This window comes from Tupaia chinensis, unplaced genomic scaffold (assembly GCF_000334495.1).
Source record: "Tupaia chinensis unplaced genomic scaffold, TupChi_1.0 Scaffold145814_1, whole genome shotgun sequence".
Classification (NCBI taxonomy): Eukaryota; Metazoa; Chordata; class Mammalia; order Scandentia; family Tupaiidae; genus Tupaia; species Tupaia belangeri.
Genome location: NW_006205672.1, coordinates 2,245,778 through 2,256,582, shown reverse-complemented (window position 1 = coordinate 2,256,582; position 10,805 = coordinate 2,245,778). Strand labels below are relative to the sequence as shown.

The following is a 10,805-nucleotide window of genomic DNA, read 5'->3' as shown; positions in this document are numbered from 1 at the left end:
CTCCAACGCTGTTGACCACCATGCCACCTGCCAGCCCTAAGAATTATTTTATTTAACTTTATTTATTTATTTTAATTTGACCAGAGAGGAACAGAGCAAGTGATAGTGAGAGAGAGGGAAAGTGAGAAAGCAAGCTGCCAGGTCTGGGACTCGAACCCTGGTTGGACATGTAGGAGTCCAGTACCCTTCACCACGCCACCTGCCATCCCAAATAAGCTTCATTTTTAGCACCTAACATTGGTCTGGTATTCCAAGCTGACTCAATAATTCAGGGGTGAAGAAAAAGTAAAATTACAAATCTTTCTGGGTGAGGTTTTTTTTATTATTATTATTATTATTGATATGTCTGATTTTAGGTTCTTGCCATTAGTGATCCTCCTTCATCAGCCTCCCGAATAGTTGGGATCCCAGGGTTACACCACATTGCCCAGAGTTTAGAGTGGGCCCTTGCTTCCTGTGTGGCCTTAACCTGCTGAGCAACAGCATTTAGTTTGTGCTACTGTGGCTGGGTCTACACATTCAGTTTATGTTCAGATACCCAGTTTCATCAAGGTACTATTCACTAATGAGATTGTGTTCTCTTAAATTATTAAGCCTAGTTATCTTTGTTGGGTTTTGCTTTATTTTTTGTTTTTGTTTTTTGTTTGTTTGTTTTTTAATAATAATTTATTTCCGTTTGTTATTTATTTATTTTGGAGAGGTTTTCGCTATAGGGCGCGTGCGCTGGCCAGACAGACAGAGAGAGCACAGGAGGCAAAAACAGGGGGGATGGTCACGCCGCAATCCCTTCTCCTCCATTCTCCTCTCGGGATCTTGGGCACGCACGCACACGTGCCCGGCGTGAGTTTTAAGCCACCAGGTCCGGGACGCGAACTGCGGTCGACTACGTGGGAGTCAGTGACATAGCCATTACTCTAACTGTTGGTTCCCCCGTTTGTTATTTTTTAAATTTGACCAGAGAGAGACACAGAAAGAGAGAAAGGGAAAGTGAGAAAGCAAACTGCCAGGTCTGAGACTCACACCACAGTTAACCTTGTGGAAATCTAGCGCCTTTAACCACTACACCACCTGCCAGCTCCTCTTTTTTGTCTGACTTTTTTCTTTTTGTTTTAACTTTATTTATTTATTTTGACCAGAGAGGGACAGAGAGAGACAGAGAAAGAGTGAAGGAAAGTGAGAAAGCAAGCTACTAGGCCCGGGATTTGAATCATGGTCAGCCATGTGGGAGTCCAGCACCCTTAAACACCACACCACCTGCTGGCCCCTTTTTCGTCTGTCTTAATGTTCCTTCCAGGATTTATTTCTGAGTGTTCTGTTTTTCAGGAAGGTGGAGTTAAAAGATCAAACCAAACCTACACCACTGATCCTTGATGAGCAAGGTCGCACTGTAGATGCAACGGGCAAGGAAATTGAGCTCACACACCGCATGCCTACTCTGAAGGCCAATATTCGTGCTGTGAAGAGGGAACAATTCAAGCAACAGCTTAAAGAAAAACCATCAGAAGACATGGAGTCCAATACCTTTTTTGACCCACGAGTATCAATTGCCCCTTCCCAACGCCAGAGACGCACTTTTAAATTCCACGACAAAGGCAAATTTGAGAAGATTGCCCAACGATTACGAACAAAGGTATCTATCAGTAGCTCAGAGTATAACCCAGAATTTAGAAGTTAGGAAGCTTACTGAAAAGAAAATACAGTCTGCTCAATTCTCTGTGTTTTAGGGAGTTAGGTAAACAGGTAATTTAAAGTAATGAGTGTGAATGTGAGTGTGTATATATTGGGTTGTTGGAAAAGTCATGATGCATTTTTGCATAGAAAAACACATCATGGACCTCCCTTTCTGCTTCTGCTGCTGCCATGGCGCCTGTGAAAAAGCTTCTGGCGAAGAGGTGCAAAAAAAGGAGGTTCTGAAGTTTACCCTTGACTGCACCCACCCTGTAGAACATGGAACCATGGATGCTGCCAATTTTGAGCAGTTTCTCCAAGCTAGAGAATCAAAGTGAATGGAATAGCTGGGAGTCTTGGTGGAGGGGTTATAACCATTGAAAGGAGCAAGAAGAGCAAGATCGCCATAACTTCTGAGGTGCCTTTTTCTAAAAGATTAACTGGGATGAAGAGGAGGAAGATGAGGATTAAAACTTATTTATCTTGGGCCCAACAGTTGTAATGGCTATGTTGCTGGACTCCCATGTAGTCAACTGTGTTTTGAGTCCCGGACCTGGTGGCTTAAACTCACATTGGGCACGTGTGCGTGCGTGCGTCAAGATCGCCATAACTTCTGAGGTGCCTTTTTCTAAAAGATTAACTGGGATGAAGAGGAGGAAGATGAGGATTAAAACTTATTTATCTTGGGCCCAACAGTTGTAATGGCTATGTTGCTGGACTCCCATGTAGTCAACTGTGTTTTGAGTCCCGGACCTGGTGGCTTAAACTCACATTGGGCACGTGTGCGTGCGTGCGTGCCGCCAAGAGGAGAATGGAGAAGGGATTGCGGTGTGGCCATCCCCCTGGGGGGTGATTTCTCACTTTCTGTCTCTCTTGTGAGTACACATGCCCTATAGTAAACTATAGAAAAAACCCCCCCCTTAAAAAAAAAAAAAAAAAAAAAAAAAAAACTCATTTATCTGGAATATTTTGTATGAGTTCTTGAATAAAACTGAGGAACTTAAAAAAGAAAAAAACACGTCATGACTTTTCTGATGACTGGATTATATACATATATATTCACATATAAAACTTGAATATCCAAGGGAAACAGGTAATTAATTGGATAAATTGTATATATGTGTGTGTGTATTTATATATATGTATATACACACTACACTTTTCAAATTTATTTTTCTTATGTTTTCTTTTTTTTTTTTTTGGAGAGGTTTTTTGCTATAGGGCGCGTGCGCTCGCCAGACAGAGACAGAGAGATAGAAAGCGAGAAATTACCCCCAGGGGGGATGGCCACGCCGCAATCCCTTCTCCTCCATTCTCCTCTGGGGATCTTGGGCACGCACGCACACGCGCCTGGCATGAGTTTAAGCCACCGGGTCCAGGACTCGAACCACGGTCTACTATGTGGGAGTCCAACGATATAGCCATTACGCTAACTGCTGGTCCCTCAAATTTATTTTTTAAGAGGTTTTTGCTATAGGGCACGTGCACTCGCCAGAAAGAGACAGAAAGCTAGAAATCACTACCCCTCCTTGTCAGGGATGGCCACGCCGCAGTCCTTTCTCCTCCATTCTCCTCCTGGGATTTTGAGCAGGCACACACACGTGTCCAGCGTGAATTTAAGCCACCGGGTCTGGGACTCAAACTGCGGTCGACTATATGGGAATCCAGCAACATAGCCATTACACTAACTACTGGTTCCGCATTTTTCAAATTATTTTTAAAGAATTTTTTTTTATTGAACTTTATTTTACTTATTTATTTATTTTAATTTGACCAGAGAGGGACAGAGGGAGAGTGAGAGAGGGAAAGTGAGAAAGCAAGCTGCCAGGTCCAGGATTCAAACTCTGGTTGGCCATGTGGGAGTCCAGTGCTCTTAACCACCATGCCACCCTCCATCCCCACATTTTAAAAATTTGTATACTTTAAAAAAAAAACTTACCTGAGGGGAGACCAGCAGTTGGCATAGTGGTTATGTTGCTGGACTTCCACATGGTCAGCCATGGTTCGAGTCCCAGACTTGGTGGCTTAAAACTCATACTGGGAATGTGGGTATGCATGCTCAAAATCCTGAGAGGAGAATGAAGGGGAAGGGATTGTGGCATGGCTACCCCCCCAGGGGGGTGATTTCTCACTTTCTGTCTCTCTGTCAGTCTCCTGTGAGTGCACATGTCCTCTAGCAGAAATCTCTCTTTAAAAAAAAAAAAGAAAAGAAAAGAAAAAAAAATATTGCCAGAGGGTAAGAGGGTAGTATGCTAGCCAAAGGGGAGGTAAGATACCTGAAAGTGTACCCAGTGGCACGCAGTCATGCCGCAGTCACTTCTCCATTTCTCCATACGTCAGGATTTGGGGCATGCATATACACACACACACACACACACACACACACACACACAGTGTGTTTTTCAAGCTACCAGTGCCAGGATTCAAACCATGCAGTCAGCCATGTGGGATCTGCCTCCCTTAACTAGGCCACTGGGCCAGCCCATGAGTAATTGTTTTTTAATTACTTTAATTTTGAATACTTGCTTTTTAGTTAGTAACTCTTCCTAATTACTCTTTTTTTTTTTTTTTCTTTCTCTTTTAGTGTTGCTATAGGCTGCATGTGGTCACCAAAGAGAGACAGAGAGAGAGAGAGGGAAAGTGAGAAACCACCCCCCAGCAGGGACAGCTATGTTGCAATCCTTTTCATTCTACTTGGGATTTTGGGTATGCACACATACCCAAATGCCCAGTGTGTTTTTCAATCCACTGGTTCTGGCACTTGAACTACAATGTCAGCTCTGTGGGATCCAGCCACCTTAACCTCTGTGTCCCTTATGGTCCCCCCAAATTACTTTCTACTTAGGTGGAAATAAATTGCATTTGAAAATTTTACACATACAACTGACAGTGGAAGGAAATAATTCAAAACCCTCTGGATAATTGAAGAGAGCTAGCCTGACACTAAGTTTACTGCAGGCAATCTATATACCTGGACAGTTGAATTGACTGTATGTTTAGTGATTTGTGCTTTTTTGTTCTCTGGGAGAGATTTTCATAGAATTTCATTTCTGCATGTTTGTAGTAGGCACATACTGTGGGGTAAAAGAGAGAGAGGGGTAAGATACATGAAAATGAATTAAGTAAAGGATAATATAAAGCAGAATAACTCTTTTCTAACCTTTTAGAAATTATGAGCTCGTTACATTAGGTATAAATATTTCCAAGGAATGGCTTAAAATTTGGGATTATACCACTTCCTTGTTTTCAATGATTCTAATGCATCTTGTCTCGGTTTACCTCGTTTTTAGGCTCAACTGGAGAAGCTACAGGCTGAGATCTCACAAGCAGCTCGAAAAACAGGCATCCATGCCTCAACTAGGCTTGCCCTTATTGCTCCCAAGAAGGAATTGAAAGAAGGAGATATCCCTGAAATTGAATGGTGGGACTCATACATCATCCCCAATGGCTTTGATCTGTGAGTTTGTTAGTAAATCCTTTTATTTTTGGTTTTAATTTGTTATAGGTCACATGTGCTCTCCAGAGATAGCCAGTACTGCTTTCCCCACCCTAGGGAGGATGGCCATACAGCAGTCCCTTCACTTCCAGTCTCCTCTAGGGATTGTCGGCTTGCATGTTTGTGTGCCTAGTATGTAAGCCACCAAGTCCTGGACTTGACTGCACAGTCAGTCATGTAGGATCCAGCTGTCTTAACCACCATGCCACTGACTGGCCCTTACTTTTAAAATTTATTTGCCAGAAGGAACATACACTCTCCAGAGACAGAGAGTGAGAAGGAGAAAGTACTCCCTCAAGTAGGTCATGGTTATACCATAATCCTTTCTCCTCCATTTCTTCATTCACTGGACATTTTGGGTACCCAGCATATTTGGGTTTTTTTTTTTGTTTTTTTTGTGTGTGTGGTTTTTTTTTTTGGAGAGGTTTTTGCTATAGGGCGTGTGTGCTTGCCAGACAGACAGAGACAGAGAGACAGAAAGCGAGAAATCACCCCCTGGGGAGATGGCCACACCGCAATCCCTTCTCCTCCATTCTCCTCTTGGGATCTTGGGCACACACGCACACGCGCCTGGCTTGAGTTTTAAGCCACCGGGTACGGGATGCGAACCGCGGTGAACTACATGGGAGTCCAGCAACATAGCCATTACGCTAACTGCTGGTCCCACCCCAGCATGTTTTTCAAGCTGCCAGGGTTGGGATTCTAACCAGAAGGTCAGCCATGAGAGATCTGGCTCCCTTAACCACCAGGTTATGAGGTTGGCCCAAGGCTAGTGTTAATGAGAGAAATAATACTTATATAATTAAAATTTTAATATTCAAAGGTGATAGATAACTAACTATACAAAGCTTGTATATTTGTAAACAATATACTATTTAGGTTATTTTTAGCTTTTTGCGTTAATGTAGGAGAATCAGGGACCTAAATCTAAGAAAAACCAAATAGGTAAACTTTTTGTTTGCTTTTTTGCATATTATTTGTTTTTAACTGGGGGTTTTTTGTTTGTTTGTTTTTAAGATTTTTTTTGCTATCGAGCATGTGCGCTCACCAGAAAAATAGAGACAGAGGGACAGAAAGCGAGAAATCACCTCCAGGGGGGATGGCCATGCCAAAAATCCCTTCTCCTTCATTCTCTTCTTGGGATCTAAGGCGCACACACGCCTGGCATGAGTTTAAGCCACTGGCTCTGAGGCTTGGACCGTGGTCGACTACATGGCGGTCCAGCAACATAGCCATTACGCCAACTGCTGGTTCCAACATGCTAGTTTTATTTTATTTTACCTTTTTAGGTTTTTGCTGTAGGGCACATATGCTCACTGGAGAGACAGACAGACAGAAAGTGAGAAATCACCCCCAGGGGGATAGCCACACTGCAATTCTTTGTCCTCTACTCTCCTCTCAGGATTTTGGGTATGTACACACACACACACACACACACACACACACACACACACACACACACACACACCTGGTATGAGTTTTAAGCTGTCAGGTTCAGGACTTGAACCTCAGTCAACTATGTGGGAGCCCAGCAATGTAACCGTTATGCCATCTGTTGGTTCCTGGCATATTTGTTTTCTTAATTACGTTCCTTTATTGCATATTATAGATGTTTAGATTTCTTAAAGAAGCAATCATAGAGACCAGCAGTTGGCCTAATGTCTATGTCACTGGACTCTCATGTAGTTGACCACGGTTCGAGTCCCGGACCCGGTAGCTTAAACACACACCAGGTATGTGTGCATGGGTGTCCAAGATCCCGAGAGGAGAATGGAGGAGAAGGGATTGCAGCATGGCCATCCCCCTGGGGGATGATTTCTCACTTTCTGTCTCTCTGTCTTTCTGGCGATTGCACAAGCCCTATAGCAAAAACCTTTCAAAAAAAAAAAAAAAAGGCAATCATAGATCAAGGATGGCCAGTAGGTGGCATTTGGTTAGGGTGCTAGACTCCCATGTGGCTGACTGTGGTTGAGTCCCAGACCTGGTGGCTTACTCTCTCTTTCTCTGGTGAGTGTGCAAGCTCTATAGCAAATATAAAGATAATAATGGTAAATACAATTAAGTAATTCTTTTTTTCTTTCTTTTTTTTGGGAGAGGTTTTTGTTATAGGGCGTTGTACGCTCGCCAGAAAGATGGAGAGAGACAGAATGAGAGAAATCTCCCCCCCAGGGGGGATGACCACACCACAATCCCTTCTCCATTCTCCTCTCAGGATCTTGGGCACGCACACACACATGCCCAGTGTGAGTTTAAGCCAGCAGGTCCGGGACTCGAACTGTGGTTGACTACATGGGAGTCCAGTGACGTAGCCATTACACCCAACTTTGGATCCCAACAATTAAATAATTCTTAAATAAAAAAATAGATCAAGGATTCTTAGATGATGGGAGAGAAATTGGTAGATAAGGTATCTGAGATGCTTTTGGAAAGCCTTAACTGTATCTGCACCATCATTCTACTACATGGCTTTAGAAGATGATGTCTCTTGGGACCAGCAGGTGGCGTGGTGGTTAAGTTGCTGGACACTCCCACATGGCCGACCACGGTTCAAGTCTCGGACCTGGTGTCCCTTTCTCACTTTCCCGCTCTCTCTCTCTGTGTCTTTCTCTGGTCAAATTAAAATTTAAAAATGAAAGAAATAGATAAAACAAAAATAAATAATTCTTTTTAAAAAAAAAAAAGATGATGTCTGTTTTTCTTTACCTTTCCTCTGTTGACCTCTGTTCCAAGAATGTATTGATGCTAATGAGAGAATATGGCTTCACTCAGGATGTTAGGGAAGGAAAAAGGTCAAGAATGACTGATGTGGGAACCAGCAGTTAGCATAATGGCTGTGTCGCTGGACTCCCACGTAGTCGACCGCGGTTCGTGTCCCGGACCAGGTGGCTTGAAACTCACGCCGGGCGCGTGTGCATGCGTGCCCAAGATCCCGAGAGGAGAATGGAGGAGAGGGGATTGCGGCGTGACCATCCCCCCTGGGGGGTGATTTCTCGCTTTCTGTCTCTATGTCTCTCTCTGTCTGTCTGGCGAGTGCACGCGCCCTACAGTGAAAATCTCTCCAAAAAAAAAGAATGACTGATGTGAGGAGTATTTCTATCTGGAATTAATGAGTTATCAATCACATATAGATATGTAAATGCTAAAAAGCCCTAGAACACATTATGGAGAATTGATTTTTTCATTGTGTTTCTGAGACTCCTCTCTTGGAATCATCTCTACCCATGTATTTTGTTTTTTGTTCTTTGTCCAATTTTAGTACAGAGGAAAATCCCAAGAGAGAAGATTATTTTGGAATCACAAATCTCGTTGAACATCCAGCCCAGCTTAATCCTCCAGGTAATGTACAGGTAACCCAATCAAGGCAGCATTATCCACTAGGACTCTGCCCGGTACAGTGGCCATCCGTTATCTTTATGTGGTCAGTGAACATTTGAAGACAAGTTGGACTAGTATTATATAACCAAGGAACTAAGTTTTAAATTTTATTTCATTTTAACTAATTTAAATAGTGGCTCCCATATTGAACAGCATAGCTCTAGAATATTGAGGCCTAAACTAGAGATGGCCTTACTACTGTATATTACAAGTTGAACTTTTGCCATAATGCTCGAGTCTTACATACCACCTATACTCCTGCCCATCTTTGATCTTTGTCTTTAGCCTATGTTTTATCTTTTTGTAGCAAAAATATTTTGATATAGTCAAAAGACATGGGTTTTAGTTATGATTGTGTTTTTAGCTAGCTGAATGAATGCCTTGGATAAGTCACTTAGAACACTAAGAATTTCCTCATACAGTGATATAACTGATATTACTTCTTCAAGAGTAGTACAGATCATAAAAGATTTTTATACTTTTACCAGGCTTGGGATGGACAGAGGAGATAATACCCCAACTGGTGAATTTACTTTACTTTGTCTACAGTAAGTTTAGAAAAATAAATTGAGACCTAAAAATATTATAAGTTGCAGTATTTGTTGCATTTTATTTAACCAGATTCTACTTAGCTGTCATAAGCATAAATTATGAGAAGAATATGGAGTTTTTTAAATATATTATTTATTAATTTACTTTTTAAAGTTTGAACAGAGAGCAACAGAGAGAAAGAAAGTCAGAAAGCAAGCTGCCAGGTCCGGGACTTGAACCACTCCTGGCCATGTGGGAGTCCAACATCCTTAACCACCTGGTACTCTGGGGTTTTGTTTTTAATAATTGTGGAAATCTGCTTTGAGCATCCAGAGGATTCCTATTTCTTGTGACTCAGATTACTAATTTTATCATCTAGGCCAGTGATTTTGTGCTCCATGGCAAAATTATGGTTCAGGAAATGAGATCTAAATGAGATTCCAAATACTTCCCACTTGCTCCAAATCCTCACCCAGAGCAACTAGAACTGTTCTTATTTTGTTTTCTATAATTTCTACATTTCATCTGATAAAAGGATTCAACTGCTTAAAGAAAAACAATTTATAATACTACTTAATGAAAGATAAGAATGCTTTTATTTTTACGCTCACTACAGAGACAGAGTAACAGAAAGTGAAAAATAACCCCCCAGGGGGATGACCATCCTGCAGTCCCCTCTTTTTTTTTCTCTCAGGATTCTGGACATCCAGCATGGGTTTCAAGCTACTGGGTCCAGGACTAGAACCATGGTCGACTATGTGGGTGTCCATCGACATAACCATTCTGCTATCTGCTGATCCCAAGAATGCTATTTAATTATTATTTTTTAAAAAGATTTATTTATTTAATTTCGCTTTGTACTTTTTTTTTTTTTAATAATTATTTAATTTTTTATTTATTCATTCATTTTAATTTGGCCAGAGAGAGAGAGAGAGAGAAAATGAGAAAGCAAGCCACCAGGTCTGGGACTCAAACCATGGTCGGTCACATGGGAGTGCCCAGCACCTTAACCACCTGCTGGTCCCGTTACTGTTATTTTTTTAATTTGACCAGACAAAGACAGAAGGGGCAAGTGAGAAAGCAAGCTGGTAGGTCTGGGATTCAAACTGCAACTGGCCATGTGGGAATTCAGTATCTTTAACTACCATGCCACCTGCCAGCCCCTTTTTTTAATTATTTAACTTGATTCATTTATTTATTTTAATTTGAACAGAGAGGGACAGAAAGAGTTAGAGGGAAAGTGAGAAAGCAAGCCACCTGGTCCAGGACTCAAACCGTGGTCGGCCATCTAGGAGTCTAGCACCTTTAACTTCCATACCACCTGCCAGCCCAAGAATGTTTTTTAAAACTTCCCCTGTCCCAACTTAGAAATAACAATAATTAAGCTAAGTATTTTTTAAATATGATTGGTACTGATATAGTCCCTCTAATATTTTTACTGCTTTGGTATACTTATTTCTCTGCCTAACAGTTGACAATGACACACCAGTTACTCTGGGAGTATATCTTACCAAGAAGGAGCAGAAGAAACTTCGGAGACAAACTAGGAGGGAAGCACAGAAGGAACTACAAGAGAAAGTCAGGCTAGGCCTGATGCCTCCTCCAGAACCCAAAGGTATACATCTTAGTTGCCTTTATTGCTAAAAAAGAGTGACATCTTTATCTGATTTTAGAGGTGCTTTAACATCTCCATATTTGGGTGCTTTCTGTTTCTCAGTATATTTCCTTCTTCTTT

The 10,805-nt window shown here is 41.8% G+C and overlaps 1 protein-coding gene across 4 annotated transcripts in view; it reads left to right on the top strand.

Annotated features, from left to right (window-relative positions):
• PRPF3 (pre-mRNA processing factor 3) overlaps nt 1–10,805 on the top strand; it is a 32,219-nt gene that overhangs the window by 12,232 nt on the left and 9,182 nt on the right. For all 4 annotated transcript variants that reach the window (XM_006168466.3, XM_006168467.2, XM_027768277.1 and 1 more), the window contains 4 exons: nt 1,324–1,630; nt 4,959–5,125; nt 8,421–8,500; nt 10,542–10,685. In XM_006168466.3, the coding sequence (XP_006168528.1) occupies nt 1,324–1,630; nt 4,959–5,125; nt 8,421–8,500; nt 10,542–10,685 (698 nt within the window). The remainder of the gene's footprint in view (nt 1–1,323; nt 1,631–4,958; nt 5,126–8,420; nt 8,501–10,541; nt 10,686–10,805) is intronic.